At 44.8% G+C, this 25393-nt stretch overlaps 1 protein-coding gene across 4 annotated transcripts in view; it reads left to right on the plus strand.

Annotated features, from left to right (window-relative positions):
- Positions 1-25393, plus strand: part of LOC112221348 (brefeldin A-inhibited guanine nucleotide-exchange protein 2-like) — a 47744-nt gene that overhangs the window by 18009 nt on the left and 4342 nt on the right. For 3 of the 4 annotated variants that reach the window (XM_042304175.1, XM_042304176.1, XM_042304177.1), the window contains exons 10-32: positions 1813-2047; positions 2459-2558; positions 3229-3368; positions 5412-5520; positions 5692-5881; positions 6608-6719; positions 6941-7146; positions 9875-9959; positions 12197-12368; positions 12964-13115; positions 14117-14245; positions 14571-14729; positions 14889-15036; positions 15251-15347; positions 18192-18232; positions 18318-18487; positions 18932-19083; positions 19261-19433; positions 19545-19705; positions 22574-22704; positions 23209-23338; positions 24751-24886; positions 25059-25197. In XM_042304175.1, the coding sequence (XP_042160109.1) occupies positions 1813-2047; positions 2459-2558; positions 3229-3368; positions 5412-5520; positions 5692-5881; positions 6608-6719; positions 6941-7146; positions 9875-9959; positions 12197-12368; positions 12964-13115; positions 14117-14245; positions 14571-14729; positions 14889-15036; positions 15251-15347; positions 18192-18232; positions 18318-18487; positions 18932-19083; positions 19261-19433; positions 19545-19705; positions 22574-22704; positions 23209-23338; positions 24751-24886; positions 25059-25197 (3267 nt within the window). Of the gene's footprint in view, positions 1-1812; positions 2048-2458; positions 2559-3228; positions 3369-5411; positions 5521-5691; positions 5882-6607; positions 6720-6940; positions 7147-9874; positions 9960-12196; positions 12369-12963; positions 13116-14116; positions 14246-14570; positions 14730-14888; positions 15037-15250; positions 15348-18191; positions 18233-18317; positions 18488-18931; positions 19084-19260; positions 19434-19544; positions 19706-22573; positions 22705-23208; positions 23339-24750; positions 24887-25058; positions 25287-25393 lie in introns of all 4 variants that reach the window. The other variant, XR_006079661.1, reaches the window with a different exon arrangement.

A 25393-nucleotide genomic window follows, 5' to 3' on the forward strand; every position in this document is an offset into this window, starting at 1 on the left:
CCACTAGACCACTAGTCCTTCAGCCCACTAGTCCTTCAGCCCCACTAGTCCTTCAGCCCTTCAGCCCACTAGTCCTTCAGCCCTTCAGCCCACTAGTCCTTCAGCCCTTCAGCCCACTAGTCCTTCAGCCCACTAGTCCTTCAGCCCTTCAGCCCACTAGTCCTTCAACCCTTCAGCCCACTAGTCCTTCAGCCCACTAGTCCTTCAGCCCACTAGACCACTAGTCCTTCAGCCCACTAGTCCTTCAGCCCATCATCCACTAGCCCTTCAGCCCATCATCCACTAGCCCTTCAGTCCTTCAGCCCACTAGACCACTAGCCCTTCAGCCCACTAGCCCTTCAGCCCACTAGCCCACTAGTCCTTCAGCCCACTAGCCCACTAGTCCTTCAGCCCACTAGACCACTAGTCCTTCAGCCCACTAGTCCTTCAGCCCACTAGTCCTTCAGCCCACTAGTCCTTCAGCCCACTAGTCCTTCAGCCCTTCAGCCCACTAGTCCTTCAGCCCTTCAGCCCACTAGCCCTTCAGCCCACTAGTCCTTCAAAGCCCACTAGCCCACTAGTCCTTCAGCCCACTAGACCACTAGTCCTTCAGCCCACTAGACCACTAGTCCTTCAGCCTACTAGACCACTAGTCCTTCAGCCCACTAGTCCTTCAGCCCACTAGTCCTTCAGCCCACTAGTCCTTCAGCCCACTAGTCCTTCAGCCCACTAGCCCTTCAGCCCACTAGTCCTTCAGCCCACTAGTCCTTCAGCCCACTAGTCCTTCAGCCCACTAGCCCTTCAGCCCTCGCTTCCCCGCTCAGTTCACACCCACAACTTCACCTTTCCCTTGATCTCATCACCTAAACCAAGTCCACATTCTTCTGCTTTCTGTTCACAATAATGCCATTTAGCAGACTTGTTTTACCCATAAGAGACTTAGTCATGTGTGCATGTATACATTCTGTGTACGGGTGGTTCTGGGAATTGAACCAACTATCCTGGTGTTGCAAGCTTCAAGCGCTACTAGCTAAGCTACAGAAGACCACCAGGCCCCAATACAGGACTATATCACTAGCTGCCACTTACTTGATATAACTAGAGTGTTTAAAGATCCTGAGGTTTTCTGGAGGTTTTACGTTCTAGACGGAGTGTCTTCAGTGTCTCTAATGTCAAACCCTGAGGCTCGGAGTCTGAATAGACTAATGCTGAGCCTGATCACTGCTTCCAAACATAAGAGGGAGGTGTTCTAGTTTTAAACCTAAATGCCTATATTCAACTGAGGCTTTAGACTGTACAAGACATTCATATACTACACTTGAATATTTACACCCCCCACCTCCTGTGGCTTTTTCCCATGTGTTTGTCCTCCATCTCTCCTTTATCCAACTTCTTCTTTCCCCTCTTCCTCTCCACTGTTTTTTTACCTTCTCCCTCTCGCTCTCTCCCTCTCGCTCTCTCCCTCTCGCTCTCTCCCTCTCGCTCTCTCCCTCTCGCTCTCTCCCTCTCTCGCTCTCTCCCTCTCTCCCTCTCTCGCTCTCTCCCTCTCTCGCTCTCTCCCTCTCTCCCCTCTCCTCTCGCTCGCTCTCTCTCCCTCTCTCCCTCTCTCCCTCTCCCTCTCTCCCTCTCCCTCTCTCCCTCTCGCTCTCTCCCTCTCGCTCTCTCCCTCTCGCTCTCTCCCTCTCGCTCTCTCCCTCTCGCTCTCTCCCTCTCGCTCTCTCCCTCTCGCTCTCTCCCTCTCGCTCTTGTCCTCTCTCTCTTGTCCTCTCTCTCTCGCTCCCTCTCTCTCGCCCTCTCTCTCTCTCTCGCCCTCTCTCTCTCTCTCGCCCTCAGGTCTCATGAGCTGCGCTCCAAGGTGGTGTCCCTGCAGCTGCTGCTGTCTGTGCTCCAGGGGGCGGGGCCTGTCTTCCGCTCCCACGAGATGTTTGTCAACGCCATCAAGCAGTACCTGTGTGTGGCCCTCTCGAAGAATGGTGTCTCCTCTGTGCCAGAGGTGTTCGAGCTCTCCCTCGCCATCTTCCTCACCCTGCTCTCCCACTTCAAAGTCCACCTCAAGATGCAGATTGAGGTGTGAGATGCAGGAGTTAGAGGTTTAATCTGGGATTTTATTTAGAGTCCTGTCATTCAGTTCAGAATAGGCAATAGGGAATGAAAATAAATGATGCGACTACCTACCATCTTTCCACCCCTCACTCTCTCTCCACCCCTCACTCTCTCTCCACCCCTCACACTCTCTCTCCACCCCTCACTCTCTCTCTCCACCCCTCACTCTCTCTCTCCACCCCTCACTCTCTCTCTCCACCCCCTCACTCTCTCTCTCCACCCCTCACTCTCTCTCTCCACCCCTCACTCTCTCTCTCCACCCCTCACTCTCTCTCTCCACCCCTCACTCTCTCTTCTCTCTTGTCCCCTCACTCTCTCCCTCGTCCCCTCGCTCTCTCCCCTCCCGCGCTCTCCTCCCTCACTCTCTGGAACTCAGGTGTTCTTCAGGGAGATTTTCCTGACCATCCTGGAAACGTCATCCAGCTCCTTTGAACACAAGTGGATGGTCATTCAAACCCTGACACGGATATGTGCAAGTAAAAACACATGCTGCTGTTTTATGTACCATATACCACTCAACCCTCATTGAGACCTGTCTCAGTTTAATCTCCCCCTCAAGTAAAAACACATGCTGCTGTTTTATGTACCATATACCACTCAACCCTCATTGAGACCTGTCTCAGTTTAATCTCCCCCTCAAGTAAAAACACATGCTGCTGTTTTATGTACCATATACCACTCAACCCTCATTGAGACCTGTCTCAGTTTAATCTCCCCCTCAAGTAAAAACACATGCTGCTGTTTATGTACCATATACCACTCAACCCTCATTGAGACCTGTCTCAGTTTAATCTCCCCCTCAAGTAAAAACACATGCTGCTGTTTTATGTACCATATACCACTCAACCCTCATTGAGACCTGTCTCAGTTTAATCTCCCCCTCAAGTAAAAACACATGCTGCTGTTTATGTACCATATACCACTCAACCCTCATTGAGACCTGTCTCAGTTTAATCTCCCCCTCAAGTAAAAACACATGCTGCTGTTTTATGTACCATATATCACTCAACCCTCATTGAGACCTGTCTCAGTTTAATCTCCCCCTCAAGTAAAAACACATGCTGCTGTTTATGTACCATATACCACTCAACCCTCATTGAGACCTGTCTCAGTTTAATCTCCCCCTCTTCAAACCCTTCACCCCAGATGCTCAGTGTGTGGTGGATATCTATGTGAACTACGACTGTGACCTGAACGCTGCCAACATCTTTGAGCGTCTGGTGAATGACCTGTCTAAGATTGCCATGGGAAGGAGTGGCCAGGAGCTGGGGATGACCCCTCTACAGGTGACCTCACACTGACCTGTCAGTAGTTACCTACCAAATATGGTCAGAATTAGAATCACTTTTATTCACCAAGTACCTTGACAGTCAGAATGTGACCTGGTGGTAATGGTGCTGCTAGTGATAGACAACATTTGGAGACAGAATACAGACAGAGGAATTTACACAGAGTTATACAATATATACCAAATCATGGTTGAATTTTCAGTCATTCATCTGTTTCTGTGTGTTTGAGCTCTGTATATGATGTCATCGACCATTAACAGGAGAAATACAGTACCAGTCAAAAGTTTGAACACAGCTACTCATTCCAGGGTTTTTATTTTCTTACTTTTTTTCTAATTTGATGTCTTCACAATTATTCTACAAACTATGAAATAACACATGGAATCATGTAGTTACCAAAAAAGTTTTAAACAAATCAAAATATAGTTCATATTTTAGATTATTCAAACAAGCCACCCTTTGCCTTGACAGCTTTGCACACTCTTGGCATTCTCTCAACCAGCTTCATGAGGTAGGTAGTCACCTGGAATGCTTTTCAATTAACAGGTGTGCCTTGTTAATGGGGGGGCAGGGTAGCCTAGTGGTTAGAGCGTTGGACTAGTAACCGAGCTGACAAGGTACAAATCTGTCGTTCTGCCCCTGAACAGGCAGGTAACCCACTGTTCCTAGGCCGTCATTGAAAATAAGAATTTGTTCTTAACTGACTTGCCTAGTTAAATAAAGGTAAAATAAATAAATAAAAAGTTAATTTGTGGAATGTCTTTCCTTAATGCATTTGAGCCAATCAGTTGTGTTACATGGTAGGGTTTGTATACAGAAGATAACCCTATTTGGTAAAAGACCAAGTCCATGGAAGAACAGCTCAAATAAGCAAAGAGAAACGACAGTCCATTACTCACCTTCACGTCTTAATCTGGGAACATTAAGAACTTGGAAAGTTTCTTCAAAAACCATCAAGCGCTCATGAGGACCGCCACAGGAAAGGAAGACCTCTGCTGTAGAGGATAAATTCATCAGAGTTACCGGCCTCAGAAATTGCTGCCCAAATAAATGCTTCAGAGTTCAAGTAACAGACACATCTCAACATCAACTGAGGAGGAGAGGAGACTGTGAGAATTAGGCCATCATGGTCGAATTGCTGCTAAGAAACTACTACTAAAGGACTCCAATAAGAAGAGACTTGCTTTGTTTGGCCAAGAAACACAAGCCATGGACATTAGAACAGTGGAAATCTGTCCTTTGCTCCGAGTCCAAATTTGAGATTTTTGGTTCCGATGGTCATGGCATTGTGAGATGCCGAGTAGGTTGATCTTCGCATGTGTGGTTCTCGCCGTGAAGCATGGAGGGGGATGGTGTGATGGTGTGGGAGGCTTTGCTGGTGACACTGTCAGTGATTTATTTAGAATTCAAGGCACACTTAACCAGCATGGCTACCACCGCATTCTGCAGTGACACGCCATCCCATCTGGTTTGGACACTGACCCAACACACCTCCAGGCTGTATAAGGGCTATTTGACCAAGAAGGAGAGTGATGGAATCAAATCAAATCAAATCAAAATCAAATCAAATTTTATTTGTCACATACATGTCACACACATGTCACATTTATTTGTCAGATGGAGTGCTGCATCAGATGACCTTTGCCTCCACAATCACCTGACCTCAACCCAATTGAGATGGTTTGGGATGAATTGGACAGCAGAGTGAAGGAAAAGCAGCCAACAAGTGCTCAGTATATGTGGGAAGTATTTCAAGACTGTTGGAAAAGCATCCCAGGTGACTACATCAGGAAGCTCGTTGAGAGAATGCCAAGAGTGTGGAAAGCTGTCATCAAGCCAAAGGGTGGCTACTTTGAAGAATCTAAAATATATTTGGATTTGTTTAACACTTTTTTTTTTTGGTTACTACATGATTCCGTATGTGTTATTTCATAGTTTTGATGTCTTCACTATTATTCAGCAATGTAGAAAATCTTAAAAATAATAAACTCTTGCATGAGTAGGTGTGTCCAATCTTTTGACTGGTACTGTATTTTCCAGGAGCTGAGTCTGCGTAAGAAGGGCCTGGAGTGTCTGGTGTCCATTCTGAAATGCATGGTGGAGTGGAGCAGAGACATGTATGTCAACCCCAACCTGCAGGCCAACCTCGGTGAGTAGAATGACCTGTGTGTGTGTGTGTGTGTGTGTGTGTGTGTGTGTGTGTGTGTGTGTGTGTGTGTGTGTGTGTGTGTGTCTTGACCCTGCTGTGTGTGTGTGTGTGTGTGTGTGTGTGTGTGTGTGTGTGTGTCTTGACCCTGCTGTGTGTGTGTGTGTGATCCAGGCCAGGAGCAGCCGTCGGATGGTGAGGGTGCGGAGCGCAAGCTTCCTGACCAGACGAAGTCTCGTAGAGGCAGCGTCAGCTCTCTGGACTCCACCATGTCATCTAGTGTCCAGTCCTCCCAGCCTGACCACCCAGAACAGTATGAGGTCATCAAACAACAAAAGGACGTCATTGAGCACGGCATTGAGCTGTGAGTCACTGTCTTCCCTCTGACTTTCTCTGTACCTGTCTATCAGTCAGGGAGATGTTCTCTGTACCTGTCTATCAGTCAGGGAGATGTTCTCTGTACCTGTCTATCAGTCAGGGAGATGTTCTCTGTACCTGTCTATCAGTCAGGGAGATGTTCTCTGTACCTGTCTATCAGTCAGGGAGATGTTCTCTGTACCTGTCTATCAGTCAGGGAGATGTTCTCTGTACCTGTCTATCAGTCAGGAGATGTTCTCTGTACCTGTCTATCAGTCAGGAGATGTTCTCTGTACCTGTCTATCAGTCAGGGAGATGTTCTCTGTACCTGTCTATCAGTCAGGGAGATGTTCTCTGTACCTGTCTATCAGTCAGGGAGATGTTCTCTGTACCTGTCTATCAGTCAGGGAGATGTTCTCTGTACCTGTCTATCAGTCAGGGAGATGTTCTCTGTACCTGTCTATCAGTCAGGGAGATGTTCTCTGTACCTGTCTATCAGTCAGGGAGATGTTCTCTGTACCTGTCTATCAGTCAGGGAGATGTTCTCTGTACCTGTCTATCAGTCAGGGAGATGTTCTCTGTACCTGTCTATCAGTCAGGGAGATGTTCTCTGTACCTGTCTATCAGTCAGGGAGATGTTCTCTGTACCTGTCTATCAGTCAGGGAGATGTCTTGTGGCCAATCTAATGATATCTGTAGTAGCTGTAGATTATTTGTGTCACCATCTCTCAAGGTTCAACAAAAAGCCCAAGCGAGGTGTCCAGTACTTACAAGACCAAGGCATGCTGGGAACCACAGCGGAGGAAATCGCCCAGTTCCTGCATCAAGAGGAGCGCTTGGATACGGTGAGCTCCTCACCACAACCTCATAGCCCTTCACCCAACTTATATCACTGGGCAAACATGGAGAACTTTGATTCAGTATCCTCTCCAGAGTATGTAACAGGTTGTCATTGTAAAACGCTGTTGTGTATATAACAGACTTCCATGGTTATATAAAGGTTAAATAAAATAAACTCTTACACAACGTTTTATTTATTTCCTCAACTCCCCTCTCCTCTCTATAGACACAGGTAGGGGAGTACCTGGGGGAGAATATCCGTTTCAACAAGGAGGTGATGTACAACTATGTGGACCAGCTGGACTTCTGTGGCCGGGACTTTGTCTCTGCTCTGAGGGCTTTCCTGGAGGGCTTCCGGCTCCCAGGAGAGGCCCAGAAGATTGACAGGCTCATGGAGAAGTTTGCTGCCCGATACCTGGAGTGTAACCAGGGGTAAGGAATGTGGCTGTATGCTACCTGCAGGGGGAGGCATTGAGATTTTATACACTCCCTGGAAACCTGCCATGAAGAACGTCCTCAGTTACAGATACTGTGTGGATGTTGCGTCTTTAATGTCTGTGATATTGATGTGTTACTCCACCCGTGTGATATTGATGTGCTACCCCCCCGTGTTATATTGATGTGTTACTCCCCCGTGTTATATTGATGTGTTACTCCCCCGTGTTATATTGATGTGCTACCCCGTGTTATATTGATGTGTTATATTGATGTGTTACTCCCCGTGTTATATTGATGTGTTATATTGATGTGTTATATTGATGTGCTACCCCCGTGTTATATTGATGTGTTACTCCCCGTTTTATATTGATGTGCTACCCCCCGTGTTATATTGATGTGTTATATTGATGTGTTACTCCCCATGTTATATTGATGTGTTACTCCCCGTGTTATATTGATGTGTTATATTGATGTGTTACTCCCCCATGTTATATTGATGTGTTACTCCCCCGTTTTATATTGATGTGTTACTCCCCCGTGTTATATTGATGTGTTATATTGATGTGTTACTCCCCCCATGTTATATTGATGTGTTACTCCCCGTGTTATATTGATGTGCTACCCCCGTGTTATATTGATGTGTTACTACCCCTGTGTTATATTGATGTGTTACTACCCCGTGTTATATTGATGTGTTACTACCCCCGTGTTATATTGATGTGTTACTCCCCCGTTTTATATTGATGTGTTATATTGATGCGTTACTCCCCCGTGTTATATTGATGTGTTACTCCCCCATGTTATATTGATGTGTTACTCCCCCATGTTATATTGATGTGTTACTCCCCATGTTATATTGATGTGTTATATTGATGTGTTACTCCCCGTGTTATATTGATGTGCTACCCCCGTGTTATATTGATGTGCTACCCCCCCCATGTTATATTGATGTGTTACTCCCCCATGTTATATTGATGTGCTACCCCGTGTTATATTGATGTGTTACTCCCCCATGTTATATTGATGTGCTACCCCCATGTTATATTGATGTGTTATATTGATGTGTTACTCCCCCGTGTTATATTGATGTGTTACTCCCCGTGTTATATTGATGTGTTACTCCCCGTGTTATATTGACGTGTTACTCCCCGTGTTATATTGACGTGTTACTCCCCCGTGTTATATTGATGTGTTACTCCCCCGTGTTATATTGATGTGTTACTCCCCGTGTTATATTGATGTGTTACTCCCCGTGTTATATTGACGTGTTACTCCCCGTGTTATATTGACGTGTTACTCCCCGTGTTATATTGACGTGTTACTCCCCCGTGTTATATTGACGTGTTACTCCCCCCGTGTTATATTGACGTGTTACTCCCCCGTGTTATATTGACGTGTTACTCCCCGTGTTATATTGATGTGTTACTCCCCGTGTTATATTGATGCGTTACTCCCCGTGTTTTATTGACGTGTTACTCCCCGTGTTATATTGACGTGTTACTCCCCGTGTTATATTGATGTGTTACTCCCCCTGTTATATTGATGTGTTATATTGATGTGTTATATTGATGTGTTACTCCCCCATGTTATATTGATGTGTTACTCCCCGTGTTATATTGATGTGCTACCCCGTGTTATATTGATGTGTTACTCCCCCTGTTATATTGATGTGTTATATTGATGTGTTATATTGATGTTACTCCCCCGTGTTATATTGATGTGTTACTCCCCCGTGTTATATTGATGTTACTCCCCATGTTATATTGATGTGCTACCCCGTGTTATATTGATGTGTTACTCCCCGTGTTATATTGACGTGTTACTCCCCGTGTTATATTGATGTGTTACTCCCCCTGTTATATTGATGTGTTATATTGATGTGTTATATTGATGTGTTACTCCCCATGTTATATTGATGTGTTACTCCCCCGTGTTATATTGATGTGCTACTACTACCCCCGTGTTATATTAATGTGTTATATTGATGTGTTACTCCCCCTGTTATATTGATGTGTTACTCCCCGTGTTATATTGATGTGTTACTCCCCGTGTTATATTGATGTGTTACCCCCCGTGTTATATTGATGTGCTACCCCCCGTGTAATATTGATGTGTTACCCCCCATGTTATATTGATCTGTTACTCCCCCGTGTTATATTGATGTGCTACCCCGTGTTATATTGATGTGTTACTCCCCGTGTTATATTGATGTGCTACCCCCTGTGTTATATTGATGTGACTCCCCGTGTTATATTGATGTTACTCCCCGTGTTATATTGATGTTACTCCCCCGTGTTATATTGATGTGCTACCCCCCATGTTATATTGATGTGTTACTCCCCCGTGTTATATTGATGTGCTACCCCCCGTGTTATATTGATGTGCTACCCCGTGTTATATTGATGTTACTCCCCCGTGTTATATTGATGTTACTCCCCGTGTTATATTGATGTGTTACTCCCCGTGTTATATTGATGTGTTACTCCCCGTGTTATATTGATGTGTTACCCCCCGTGTTATATTGATGTTACTCCCCGTGTTATATTGATGTTACACCCCCCCGTGTTATATTGATGTTACTCCCCGTGTTATATTGATGTTACTCCCCCCATGTTATATTGATGTTACTCCCCCCATGTTATATTGATGTGTTACTCCTCCCTGTTATATTGATGTGTTACTCCTCCCTGTTATATTGATGTGTTACTCCTCCCTCCCCCAGACAGGGGGAGTTTGCCAGTGCAGACACAGCCTACGTCTTGGCCTTCTCCATCATCATGCTGACCACAGACCTGCACAGTCCACAGGTCAGAACACCAACCAATCAGTCAGTCTGGTTTTATGTATATACACTACCGTCAAAAGTTTTAGAAAATCTACTCATTCAAGGATTTTTACATTTTTTTTTTTACTAATTTCTACATTTTAGAATAATAGTGAGGACATCAAAACTATTTGATTCTTCCAATAGCCACCCTTTGCCTTGATGACAGCTTTGCACACTCTTGGCATTCTCTCAACCAGCTTCATGAGGTAGTCACCTGGAATGCATTTCAATTAACAGCTGTGCCTTAAGTTAATTTGTGGAATTTCTTTCTTTCTTAATGCATTTGAGCCAATCTGTTGTGTTGTGACATGGTAGGGGTGGTATACAGAAGATAGCCCTATTTGGTAAAAGACCAAGTTCATATTATGGAAAGAACAGCTCAAATAAACAAAGAGAAACGACAGTCCATCATTACTTCAAGACATGAAGGTCATTCAATACGGAACATTTCAAGAACTTTGAAAGTTTATTCAAGTGCAGTCGCAAAAACCATCAAGCGCTATGATGAAAGTGGCTTTTTGGTTACAACATGATTCCGTATGTGTTATTTCATAGTTTTGATGTCTTCACTATTATTCTACAATGTAGAAAAAATAAAGAAAAACCCTTAAATGAGTAGGTATGTCCAAACCTTTGACTGTGTGTGTGTGCGCACAGTCCACAGGTCAGAACATCTACCAGTCAGTCTTTAAAAAATAAAAAAAAACATATGCAGTACCAGTCAAAAGTTTGGACACACCTACTCATTTAAGGGTTTTTATTTTTTCTACATTGTAGAATAATAGTGAAGACATCAACACTATGAAATAACACATACGGAATCATGTAGTAACCAAAAAAAGAGTTAAACAAAACAAAATATTTTATATATTTGAGATTCTTCAATGTAGCCAGCCTTTGCTTTGATGACAGCTTTGCACACTCTTGGCATTCTCTCAACCAGCTTCATGAGGAATGGTTTTCCAACACTCTTGAAGGAGTTCCCACGCTTTTCCTTCACTCTGCGGTCCAACTCATTCCAAACCCTCTCAATTGGGTTGAGGTCGGTGATTTGTCGAGGCCAGGTCATTTGATACACTAAATTACTGACAGTGTCACCAGCAAAGCACCCCCAGACCATCACACCTCCTCCATGCTTCATGGTGGGAACCACACATGTAGAGATCATTTGTACACTTGCTCTGCATCTCACAAACACACAGCGGTTGGAACCAAAAATCTGGACTCTAATGTCCATTGCTCATGTTTCTTGGTCTAAACAAGTCCCTTCTTCTTATTGATGTCCTTTAGTGGTTTCTTTGCAGCAATTTGAACATGAAGTCCTGATTCACGCAGTCTCCTCTGAACAGTTGATGTTGAGACGTGTCTGCTACTTGAACTCTGAAGCATTTCTTTGGGCTGCAATTTCTGAGGTGCAGTTAACTCTTATGAACTTATTCTCTGCAGCAGAGTTAACTCTGGGTCTTCCTTTCATGTGGCGGTCCTCATGATTGGCAGTTTCATCATAGCGCTTGATGGTTTTTGCAACTGCACTTGAATAAACTTTAAGTGATTTTAAATTTTCCGCTTTGACTGACCATAGCTTAAAGTAATGATGAACTGTCGTTTCTCTTTGCTTATTTGAGCTGTTCTTGCCATATGGACTTAACAACAACTTTTTTGCTCTAACGCATTAAGAAAAATAAATTCCAGGCACACCTGTTAATTGAAATACATTCCAGGTGACTACCTCATGAAGCTGGTTGAGAGAATGCCAAGATTGTGCAAAGCTGTCATCAAAAAAAGTGAGGCTACTTTGACGAATCTCAAATATAAAATATATTTTTGATTTGAAAACACTTTTTGATTACTACATGATTCCATGTGTTATTTCATAGTTTTTATGTCTTCACAGTTATTCTACAATGTAAAAAAACAACTACCTGGAATGAGTAGGTTTAGCAGACACTTTTATCCGAAGCGACTTAGTCAGTTATACATACATTTTACGTATGGGTGGTCCCGGTAATCAAACCCACTACCCTGGAGTTACATGCTTTACCAACTGAGCTACAAAGGACCAAAAGGTTACCATGCATTGCTCATCCGGGATTTGAACTCCCAACCCTTCCTTTGTGAACCCACCACCAGAACTCGACCAGACCGTCATTTAGCCTGTTCATACCTACCTACGGCCAGTTGTTTTTAGTAACTGAGGTCCCCACCGTTATGTTACAGGTGAAGAACAAAATGACCAAGGAACAGTACATCAGAATGAACCGTGGCATCAACGACAGTAAGGATCTGCCTGAGGAGTACCTGTCCTCCATATACCATGAGATTGCTGGCAAGAAGATCGCCATGAAGGACAGCAAGGAGCACACTATCACACCCAAGACTAGCAAGCACAGTAAGTAGAGGAGCCAGGGTATGACAAAAGAGACATTATATTTAGAGTTGAGCCAACATTTAGAATATTGTTCTGATTCTAGACTTTCAGTTATTATTTTAAATATTCCCTTTGTTATGTTAATGGGGTTCTAACATGACTGTTATAGAATGTTGTAGTGTCATGTTAATGGAGTTCTAACATGGCTGTTATAGAATGTTGTAGTGTCATGTTAATGGGGTTCTAACATGACTGTTATAGAATGTTGTAGTGTCATGTTAATGGGGTTCTAACATGACTGTTATAGAATGTTCTAGTGTCATGTAAATGCATCACAATGCAGAATCCTCAATGTCACGTCTCTGAAGGCACGTCTCTCTGAAGGCACGTCTCTCTGACAAGCTATCTAATCCTGTATGTATTATGTCAGCTGAACCCCTACACCAACCTGCCCAGGGGGAATTGTAGCCCTACTGGTTGCCTAGGAAACGTAGGTGTTGGTCATGTGATACTCTGTCAACCCAGAACTAATATTTTACATAATTTTGTCAGATGTTTTTACGTTGTCTGTCCACTAGAGATTAGTTGTGATAATGTGGGTGGTCTCTCTTTGCAGGCGTAGCCAATGAGAAGCAGCGTCGTCTGCTGTATGATGTTGAGATGGAACAGATGGCGAAGACAGCCAAGGCCCTGATGGAGGCTGTAAGCCACGCCCAAGCCCCCTTCTTCAGCGCCACCCATCTGGAGCACGTCCGGCCCATGTTCAAGGTAGAGTCAGCCAGCCTCAATCAAACCACATGTATTTTATAAAGACCTTATTTTCCACCATAATTTGCAAATAAATTCAGTAAAATCCTACAATGTGATTTTCCAGATTTTTTTTCTTCTCATTTTGTCTGTCATAGTTGAAGTGTACCTATGATGAAAATTACAGGCCTCTCTCATCTTTTTAAGTGGGAGAACTTGCACAATTGGTGGCTGACTAAATACTTTTTTGCCCCACTGTGTATATATTTTTTTATTTTGCATAAGTGTAATACAGGAAGGCACAATTTTGACTGGGGTAGGGGTAGTCCGGTGGAAAGCATGGCCAGCCGTAGAAAAATGCTTATAGAAGTTCTCAAATATTGTGGATTTATTGGTGGTAACAGTGTTTCCTAGCCTCAGTGCAGTGGGCAGCTGGGAGGAGGTGCTCTTATTCTCTATGGACTTTAGTGTCCCAGAACTTTTTGGAGTTTGTGCTACAGGATGCAAATTCCTACTTGAAAAAGCTAGCCTTAGCTCGCCTAACTGTGTATATTTGTTCCTAACTTCCCTGCGAATTGGCATATCACGGGGGCTGTTCGATGCTAATGCATTAGGAAGGTGTTCTTAATGTTTTGTACACTCAGTGTGTTTGTGTGGGTGTGTGAATGCATGTGTACTAAGGTGTGGAGAATCAGAGCAGGTGGTCAGTTCAGTTGAAGTGTTCAGCATTCTGATGGCTTGTAGATAGAAACTGTTTCTGAGCCTGTTGGTATCAGACCTCATGTCTGCCTGACGGTAAGGGAGAGACCAGCTGGGAGGTGTGATGTCCTTGATGCTCTGTGCCTTCCTCTGGCACCGCTATGAGTAGATGAGCAAGAAGTTTAGATGCAGAAGCCCAGACTTATCACCTGTGCCAGAAGATGACTTCACCCTGTATCTGTATGTGTGTGTGTGTGAGACCGATGTTCTTTACGAAGTAAAAGGATTCAAGCCTGTGTGCTCTACCTGCCTGTGTATTTCAGCTGGCGTGGACCCCTCTCCTGGCAGCTTTCAGCGTGGGCCTACAGGACTGTGACGACCAGGAGGTGGCCTCTCTGTGTCTGGAGGGGATCCGCTGTGCTGTCAGGATTGCATGCATCTTCAGTATGCAGGTTAGTTGTCTCCCCTGGCTACACAGCTAGACCTCTGCTTCTAAAACATCTAATGTTGCAACCTTAGGCTGTGATTCCACAGGTGGCCCAATTCTGATCTTTTTCCACTAATAGTTTTTTTTTACCAATCAGATCAGCTCTTTTGCCAATTTGTGTACTGCCTGTGTAAACACAGCCTTATACACTTTACTTTCCAAATACCCCCCCTCCCATCAAACATAGTTCTAGACTTAACATGAACTTAAATAACCTAGAAGAGACAGTTTTGTGTCTTTATGTTCATCTTTAACATTAATTACCCGTCTGTCTGTGGCTCTATGTGCAGTTGGAGAGGGATGCGTACGTCCAAGCCTTGGCTCGGTTCACCCTGCTCACAGCCAGCTCCAGCATCACTGAGATGAAGCAGAAGAACATCGACACCATCAAGACCCTTATCACTGTGGCCCACACAGACGGAAACTACCTGGGCAACTCTTGGCACGAGGTAGGTCAGAGGGCTTCTCCCAGATAGCACCTGGCCTTCCCATTTCTAACCCTGCCTCTCATCTCTTCTGTTAGTCAGGAATCAAACCCATATTATATAGTGTAGCACTTGGTAGAGACATTTTAACAGATCAAGAGGGCCCTAACCCTCTCTCTGCAGATCCTGCGGTGTATTAGCCAGCTGGAGTTGGCCCAGCTGATTGGCACGGGGGTGAAGACACGCTACATCTCTGGAGTGGCTCGGGATAGCCAGGCTGGCATCAAGGGCTTCCCCATCGGGGGAGAGGAGTTCATGCCCCTGGGACTGGGTAAGGCTCACAGTGCTCTTGAACATCAAGGACATTGACTGTGTAAATGGTGTTTGAAGACAGCGTTTATGTCCCAAAGTGCACCCTATTGCCTATAATAGTGCACTACTTTTGACCAGGGATCTATGGACCATGATCAAAAGTTGTGCACTATGTAGAGGATAGGGTGCCGTTTGGCAAGTGACTGGTGTGTTAAATGTGTTTCCTGTTGCAGGGACCCTGGTTGGAGGTCCAGACCGGAGGCAGATGGCTCATATCCAGGAGTCAGTGGGAGAAACCAGTTCTCAGAGTGTAGTGGTGGCTGTGGACAGGTGAGAGACCAGAGATGTGTTTGAATACTCATACTAACCTTACTATTTGTGACGTGAATTGAGTATGTAGTATGCTTATTGGTCATAGTATGGATATAGTTAGTATGCCAAAAGTTCCCGGATGTCGTACTAAATTCGCCAAAATATGAAGTATACAAGCAGAGGACACTATTTCCGTACTTTAGGGCCTGTAAATGCAATTCTAGAGGAAATGGGCGTGGCTTCACATCGTTTTCAGATTTGAAGAAAATGGCGGACAATATGCAGCCGAAGTACGAGAGAGGATACAAATTCATTGCTTTAACTAATAAGGACAAATGTTAAGAAGATGTTGAGCAATGTAATGACTTTTCAAATAAGTTACGTTCCAGGTTTTGTTGGCTGACAATTTGTTAGCTACGCCGTTCTCATGAACCACATATCATTACAGCAGTATTTTCCGATATGTTAGCTAGCTAACATTAGTTTGCGTTAGTTGGCTAATTATACATCAAACTTGCCAGAATATTAACTATTGGCTATCTAGCTAACTACCCAACGTTTACTGACTTATTCCCGTCATTCTTACACTGAACCCAAACCGTCTGCGTTATCGTGCATACATGTATTTTGTCCCCCTACACCAAACACGATCACGACACGCCGGTTAAAATATCAAAACAAACTCTGAACCAATGACATTCATTTGGGGACAGGTCGAATGCATTAAACAAACATGTATGGCAATTTAGCTAGTTAGCTTGTACTTGCTAGATAATTCGTCCTAATTTAGCTAGCTTGCTGTTGCTAGCTAATTTGTTCTGGGATATAAACATTGTTATTTTACCTGAAATGCACAAGGTCCTCTACTCCGACAATTAATCCACACACAAAACTGCCAACCAAATCGTTTCTAGTCATCTCATTCCAGGCTTTTTAATCTTTGAACTTATATGGTGATTGGCATCTACACTTTCATGGTATTACCACGACAACCGGCAAAACAGTTAGTCTTTCAATCACCCACGTGGGCTTCTATAAACCAATGAGGAGATGGCACGTGGGGCAGGACTTGCAGCGCGATCTGCGTCAGAAATAGAAAGGACTTCTATTTTAGCCCTTGGCATCGCAGACGCTCGTTGGCGCGCGTGAGCAGTGTGGGAGCAATAATTTAATAACATGTATTTTGTGACGCTCGTGCACACAACGTGTCCTGTCTGGTCAGCATGTTAGCTTAGCTAAATGGTATAGTTGTTGTGCGTTCTCAAGGGACATTCGGGTGCTTTCGCAAATTCGTTCTGGCGATCTACTCTGATTCCAGAGCGCAGAATAATGAATTTTCGAGCGCTCAACACCCGAATATGGCCAGTGTCAGTAAAAGTTGGCAAAAAAGTGTAATTAAATTGTTGCCAGCAACACAGTTGGTCACCAACGCTCTCGATAACATAATTGCCTAACCAGCTCTGCTAGGGCGAGTAAAATGGTCAGTGGTCTCATTTGTGTCTGGAAGTAGCTAGCCAACATTAGCTTGTGTGCTTGACTGCCTTTTGTAAGGTCAGAACACTCAAATAAACTCTACTCGTCGGCCAGAGCGTCCAGTGTGCGCTGCGAGTGCGAAGCGTTCTGAATTTACGAGCGCACTCTGGCACTCCAGATTGAATTTAAGAACACAACCGAAGTCATAAAATGTCTAACTAGTCATTTGTTATGCTAACTAGCTAGCAATAGTTTGCCTAGCAACAGCATCAAATTCCGGTAGACAGGCGAAGAGCTAGTACGCTCAACTGAAAGGATACTGTTTGTTTACAGTGTACTAAAATGAACTAAATACTATGTAGTATATACTCATTAAGTATACAGTATGTTAGTATGGTTATTCGAAAACAGCTCAGCTCTGAGAGTAATGGTGGCTGTGGACAAGTCAGAGACCAGCTCTCAGAGTAATGGTGGCTGTGGACAAGTCAGAGACCAGCTCTCAGAGTAATGGTGGCTGTGGACAGGTGAGAGAGATGCGCGACAGTGCTGGACGGTATACCGTATTTTACTATATTCCGGTAATTGCTGCACCGACCGGTTTAGGTTTTTACTTTACCTTGTGTAACGGTATTTCAATGTTTAGTTTGTTAAATGTGCTACGCCACGTATTACATTTGCTACTTGAGTTGTCTCTCTCTCTTTCCACACACACCAAGCCCCGCCCCCTGGCACTCAAGGAGAGCATATTTTGCACAACCACGAGTCACAACAACCACTCGCAGTGACAGTCTGCATGGTCAATGCTGCAGATATTCATGACAACGATGCTGATTTCCACATTGCTTCTTAATATAAATCCACAAGGGTTCTATAATTACACTATTAGTTAGCAACATCAAAGCTACAGTAAGAGCAAACATTTAATGTAACATCTAATTAGGATCCACTGGGGAAAGACTGATCAACACTTTGGTTCCTACCCTGTCACAATAACCCCTCCTTGGCTTTTTCATTCATTGTCATGTCAAACAAAACCGTATTCAGAGTCCCCACTATATTCCAACTTTTGGTTAAAGTTTTATTGGAACAGTATAAGTACAATCTGGATGGTGAAAGCCCCATTTAAAGTAACTTAAAAAGTATGTGTTGACACCTTAGGGCCATACACTGCTCATCAAGCATATTTAGAACTTGTATAATTCAAATACTGTCAAACACCATCAAATGTGAAAGATATTGTATTTTGGCCACATCGCCCAGCCATATAACACATGGTCACCATACACCATGTCTGCAGTCAGACATCTATACTTTGTCATGTACTGTATGCCATCTGATCTGGATTGTGCTATTTGGAAGTACATGACCTACCTTTTGCCTTGTCTGCAGGATCTTCACTGGTTCCACAAAGCTAGATGGAAATGCAGTGGGTAAGTGGATCTGTGTGTTTCTCTGTATCCGTCTCTGGCAGTGTGTGAATGTGTTTCTTGACGTCGTCCTGTGTCCTATTCCTAGTGGACTTTGTGCGCTGGTTGTGTGCGGTCTCCATGGATGAGCTGGCCTCTGCTCACCAGCCGAGGATGTTCAGTCTGCAGAAGATAGTAGAGATATCTTACTACAACATGAACCGTATCCGTCTGCAGTGGTCACGCATCTGGCAGGTCATTGGAGACCACTTCAACAAGGTGAGTGACTACCTTCATAAAGTAAGGACGGTTTCCCAGAACCAGATTAAGCCTACTTCTGGACTAAGAAACACTTTTAGTGGAGACTCTGCGTTGAGTAGTATTGTTAGTCCATCGATAGTATTAAAGGGATACTTTGGATACCATTTGTCTCTGGGTTCAGTATGAAGGAAGTTAGAGGTAGCATGTTAGCAGACTCCCAAAGACTTGCAGTCATTGCGCTTATGCTTCCTAGCATTGGCTGGCGAAACTACTTCCAACTTCCTTCGTACTGGACACAGAGACATTAAAAACGGCATCCTCTAGTACCTCTGACTCTGAGAAGTAGATAAAGGGCTTCATTGCCAAAATATCCCTTTAATCTATTAATCTAAGCTGATTATGCAAAGACGTAGCCTATCTATTGACTGTGGATCTATGCCTGTGTGTTTGCTACTCTCCCAGGTGGGCTGCAACCCCAACGAGGATGTGGCCATCTTTGCGGTGGACTCTCTGAGGCAACTGTCAATGAAGTTCCTGGAGAAAGGAGAGCTGGCTAACTTCCGCTTCCAGAAGGACTTCCTCCGGCCATTTGAACACATCGTGAAGAAGAACAGGTAGACATGGACCAGGTGGAAGGGACTGTTCTTGAAATGGGTCATGTGAAGGGAATAAAATGAAAGAGGCAGAGGTGATTTGGGTCAATATTGAGGATATGATGAGGGGGGGGAGAAACCCTCCCTCTACACACTCGCAACAAACCATTGACTGTTTGACCGACCTCTCCTCCACAGGTCTCCCACTATCAGGGACATGGTGATCCGCTGTGTGGCCCAGATGGTCAACTCCCAGGCAGCCAACATCCGCTCCGGCTGGAAGAACATCTTCTCTGTGTTCCACCAGGCCGCCTCGGATCACGACGAGACCATTGTGGAGCTGGCCTTCCAGACCACTGGCCACATAGTCAGTGAGTATAGTCAGTCACATCAGGACTGCGGCTCACCATTTTGACTGACAGTCGACGGCCAACTCTGTAGAGAAATGGACTGCTGATTAACAGTTTCTCTCTCTCCTCCAGTGATCACGTTTCAGCAGCACTTTGCAGCAGCCATAGACTCCTTCCAGGATGCGGTGAAGTGTCTGTCTGAGTTTGTGTGCAACGCTGCCTTCCCTGACACCAGTATGGAGGCCATCCGGCTCATCCGCCACTGCGCTAAATATGTCGCAGACCGACCGCAGGTAGGCACCACACAGGCCCCGGGTAGTGCGGGCACCACACAGGCCCCGGGTAGTGCGGGCACCACACAGGCCCCGGGTAGTGCGGGCAACACACAGGCCCCAGGGGTAGTGCGGGCAACACACAGGCCCCGGGTAGTGCGGGCAACACACAGGCCCCGGGTAGTGCGGGCACCACACGGGCACCACACAGGCCCCGGGTAGTGCGGGCACCACACAGGCCCCAGGGGTAGTGCGGGCACCACACAGGCCCCGGGCAACACACAGGTAGTAGTGCGGGCACCACACAGGCCCCGGGTACAAAGTACGGGCACCACACAGGCCACAAACTTTGACAGTGTTACTAGAGACATTTCGGCACAATTTTAATTTCTAGATAGCCAGGGGCACACTCGAACACTGACATAATTTACAAAGGAAGCATGTGTTTAGTGAGTCCACCAGATCAGAGGCAGTAGGGACGACGTTCTCTTGATAAGTGTGTGAATTATAATTTTTTCATGATCTGCTAAGCATTCAAAATGTAACAAGTACTTTTGGGTTTCAGGGAAAATGTATGGACTAAAAAGTACAATATTTACTTTAGGAATGTAGTTAAGTAAAAGTTACATTATTTAATATGAATAGTAAAATACAGATACCCCAAAAAACTACTTAAGTAGTACTTTAAAGTTTTCTTACTTAGGTTGTTTACACCACTGTTGGTTGCAATAACAGACTACATAATTGATTTCGAACAGAGGTAAAATAGGATGTGCAAGTACATGGTTCTTCCAGATGCAGTGTTACACGGAACCCAAACCGGCTGCGCGCGTGCGCCATCGTGCATTGTCCCCCCACACCAAACACGATCACGACACGCAGGTTAAAATATCAAAACAAACTCTGAACCAATTATATTAATTTGGACAGGTCAAAAATAATTAAACATTTATGGAAATTTAGCTAGTTAGCTTGCACTTTAGCTAATTTCTCCTATTTAGCTAGCTTGCTTTTGCTAGCGAATTTGTCCTGGGATATAAACATTGAGTTATTTTACCTGAAATGCACAAGGTCCTCTACTTCAACAATTAATCCACATTAAAACGGTCAACCGAATCGTTTCTTGTCATCTCTCCTCCTAGGCTTTTTATTCTCTAGACTTTCTATTGCGATTGGCAACTTTCATAAATTAGGTGCTTTACCGCCACCGACCTCGTTCGTCTTTGTCACCCACATGGGTATAACCAATGGGGAGATGGCACGTGGGTACCTGCTGCTATAAACCAATGAGGAGATGGGAGAGGCAGCACTTGCAGCGTGATCTGCATCAGAAATAGAACTGACTTCTATTTTAGCCCTTGGCAATGCAGACGCTCGTTGGCGGGCGCAAGCAGTGTGGGTGCAATAATTGAATAATATAGATTTCTACATTTATTTTGCGCGAGCAGGTGGAGTCTGCCTGTTAGCTTTCACGTTGGTAGATACTGCCTGTATGGATGGTAGGGGGAAACCGTTGGCTTTGACTGCTTGTACTGTGCTGACTCTTGCATCAATGAAATCGGCACAACAACAAAAAAGTCTGTAAAGATGGCTGTCGTGTCAATAACAGATGGAATGCAAGTGAGTGACTCGGTATACCACACCGAGCAGCAGAGAATAGGTGCCAACAAGTCACGTTCTCAAGACAACCAGAAGAGGGCGCCATTGCCCTGCACAAATCCACTTGACAGTTATGGAAGGAGATCAAAATGTGCTATTTGTCAAAGCACTTACCAATGGGTAAAGATTAACATGATTGTCCTCATAAAAACTAACAGAGGAAAATGGAATCCGAGAGAACAGTGTAACACTGTTTTCAAACCAATCTGCTTCTGACACAGATGTTTATAGTTGAGTCCAATAGGACCTGCTGTGAGTCATACTGCGTGTACACGCACAGTGTTTGGTGCTAAATGGTTTGATAGCAATGTCAGTACACTAAAAATGAAATAAGTACACCATGTGAAAATCGTGATACCAGCAAAAATAGGTCAGACTAAGTGTCACATTAAAACAGAGGTGGTCCCAGCAGATATCCCTTTACTGAATGAATAAAAAAATATATATATTTTTCGTGTCAAATTGCCTGTTGGCAGCCCATCCCTTATGGGAGTAAGTGACACACATAAACAAACTAGAAGGGACCAGTGTGAGCGCAAGGGTGGGACTCCACCTGTCAGCACTACATGCAGCCAGAGAAGTGTTCACTGAAGCAGAGAGAGAATTCGCAGCTTCATCCCTCAGATGAGAAGTACGAGACTGGAAACAAAGTGTACTACAAATGAGTTGACTGTCGAGTGGAGAGGACCCGGGAGTAGTCATTGGCCAAGAAGGTGTGGGGATATTTGTGCGGCCCGGCTGCACAGTTGTCAGAGTGCATCTCTCAAGATTGTGAAAAGTAAATGATCAACCAGTTGGAAGGGCTGTTGCTGAGAATCAGCCTCCTACTGAAAATGACACATTTAATAGGCACAAACCTACCAGATGTCTCCAGCCACTGATATAGACACTGAATCTGACACAGGAAAATGGAACAGAGACCTTCAACCATGACACAGGTAATGGTAATACTGTTGAGGGTTCAAATGAGGAAAACGTTCAACAGCCACTGAAACCCCGCAGGCCACGGTTAGGGACCCCGCAGGCCACGGTTAGGGACCCCGCAGGCCACGGTTAGGGACCCCGCAGGCCACGGTTAGGGACCCCACAGAATCCCCGAGTGCATCCCAGACCTAGATTACAAACTGCCTCATTGCTCTCTAATCACGCCTGCACTGTACGCCATCTGAGAATGTTGCATCACGGTGTTCCTGTTCCATTCCTCTGAGTGTCTTCCCGGTCTGTCCCCAGGCTCTGCGGGAGTACACGAGTGATGACATGAACGTGGCCCCAGGGGACCGGGTGTGGGTGAGAGGCTGGTTCCCTATCCTCTTTGAGCTGTCCTGCATCATCAACCGCTGCAAGCTGGACATAAGAACCAGGTAAAACATCTGACCACGGTTCTGTGTTCAGCTTAAGACCCACTTCCTGTCCGCGTTGTCAAAGGTAACGCACGCAGTTCCCGAATTGGAACGTGGTTTGTTTACATGGAAGGAAGCACGATCATGTCTGACTTCAGATGCAGCTTTTGCAAGTTGGCTAACACGTAAACAGATGGTTATTGTCTATAACTTGGCAGATTTGATTACCAAGCAAACCAGCGAGGCAAGGTAACATATCCCAAGTACAGCTAGATAAAGCTAGAAGAATGATATACTTGTTGAACATGGCTATACTCGTCAGTCTGGTGTGTTTTTCATGGTCTTCACTCACTGCTAATGGTTCCGACATCAGTATATAGTTAGCCATCTGCTACGGGGCTTGTTGTTTGCTAGTATGCGCGCATCATTCGAACGTGACGTTTGGCTCTATATGGCTGTAACCAACTTTGATGCTTTGAGCCCAATAGATATTAATGTATGATTATGTGTGTCTCTCTGTCACAGGGGTCTGACTGTGATGTTTGAGATTATGAAGAGCTACGGACACACCTTTGAAAAGCACTGGTGGCACGACCTTTTTCGCATCGTCTTCCGCATCTTCCACAATATGAAGCTCCCTGAGCAGCAGACCGAGGTGAGTGGCTATAGTTATTGTCCTTGCGTAAGTAGTAAGTAAGTCTTGTCCAAGCCAAAAAAAGCTTGTGGGCCTATGGGAGTTTCTGCTGGAATTACACTTAACAAAAATATAAACAAAGTGTTGGTCCCATGAGCTGAAATAAAAGATCCAAGAAATGTTCCATACGCACAAAAAGATGATTTCTCAAATGTTGTACTCAGTTTGTTTACATCCCTGTTAGTGAGCATTTCTCCTTTGCCAAGATAATCCATCCACCTGACAGGTGTGGCATGTCAAGATGCTGATTTAAACAGCATGATAATTACACAGGTGGACCTTGTGCTGGGACAATAAAAGGCCACTCTAAAATGTGCAGTTTTGTCACACAACACAATGCTACAGATGTCTCAAGTTTTGAGGGAGCGTGCAATTGGCATGCTGACTGCAGGAATGTCCACCAGAGCGGTTGTCAGAGAATTGAATGTTAATTTCTCTACCATAAGCTGTTAGAATTTGCCAGTACGTCCACCTAGCCTAACAGTCAGAAACCGTCTCAGGGAAGCTCGTCGTCCTCACCAGAGTCTTGAGTCTGGGCTTCTGCTTCGTAACCGACTTCAGTGGGCAAATTCTCACCTTCGATGGCCACTGGCATGCTGGAGAAATGTGCTCTTTATGGATAAATCCCAGTTTCGACTTGTACCGGGCAGATGACAAGACATGTGGGCGAGCGGTTTGCTGATGTCAATAACCCCACTGGTATGGGCAGGCATAAGCTACGGACAACGAACACAATTGCCTTTTATCTATGGCAATTTGAATGCAGAGATACCATGATGAGATCCTGAGTCCCATTGTTGTGCCGTTCATTCGCCCGCCAACACCTCATGTTTCAGCGTGATAATACACAGCCCCATGTCGCAAGGATCTGTACACAATTCCTGGATGCTGAAAATGTCCCAGTTCTTCTATGGCCTGCATACTCACCATGTCACCCATTGAGCATGTTTGGGATGCTCTGGATTGACATGTACGACAGCATGTTCCAGTTCCTGCCAATATCCAGGAACTTCACACAGCCATTGAAGAAGATTGGGACAACATTCCACAGGCCACCATCAACATCCTGATCAACACTATGTGAAGGAGATGTGTCACGCTGTATGAGGCAAATGGTGGTCACACCAGATACTGACAGGTTTTCTGATCCTGATTTTAAGTTCTCTGACCAACAGAAGTATATCTGTGTTCCCTGTCATGTGAAATCCATAGATTAGGACTTTTTTGTTTTGTTTATTTCAAGTGACTGATTACTTGAGCTGTGACTGACTGCGACTCTGAAATGTTGCATTTTATTTATATATATATATATATATATATACTTTTTTTTTGTTCCATCTTTTGTGTATTTTGTGTCTTGTGACTTCCTGTAGAAGCACGAGTGGATGACCACGACCTGTAACCACGCCCTGTACGCCATCTGTGACGTCTTCACCCAGTTCTATGAGCCTCTCAGTGAGGTCCTGCTGGCTGACATCTTCACTCAGCTGCAGTGGTGCGTCAGACAAGGTGGGAGCCTTTCTCTCAACAGTGAGGGGGGAGGAAAAACACCGCTGACTCACACACACACCTAACTAATTAAATATCTACCGTAAAATGATGTAACATTTTACCAGAAATGTAATGTTTAGGTGACGTAATGGTGAATGACGTCAATATATTCTCTTCACCTATCCCGCAGATAATGAGCAGTTGGCCCGGTCAGGGACTAATTGCCTGGAGAACCTGGTCATCCTGAATGGGGAGAAGTTTAGCCCAGAGGTGTGGAACGCCACGTGCTCCTGTATGCTGGACATCTTCCAGACCACCAGACCAGACGCGTGAGTTCTGCTGCTGGCCGGCCTGTCTGTCACCTTGACGTTCTCACAACTTCAGCATCCCATCACCATGAACCTAACAGTAATATATTGTGTGTGTTTTTTTTATATATATATAAACAGAAAACACACTGTTAGAGAATATAAGGATCATGTGTGCGTGCATTAGCAGTGCTGTCAGATGTTGTCTAGTCATGTG

This window comes from Oncorhynchus tshawytscha, linkage group LG22 (genome assembly GCF_018296145.1).
Source record: "Oncorhynchus tshawytscha isolate Ot180627B linkage group LG22, Otsh_v2.0, whole genome shotgun sequence".
Taxonomy (NCBI): domain Eukaryota; kingdom Metazoa; phylum Chordata; class Actinopteri; order Salmoniformes; family Salmonidae; genus Oncorhynchus; species Oncorhynchus tshawytscha.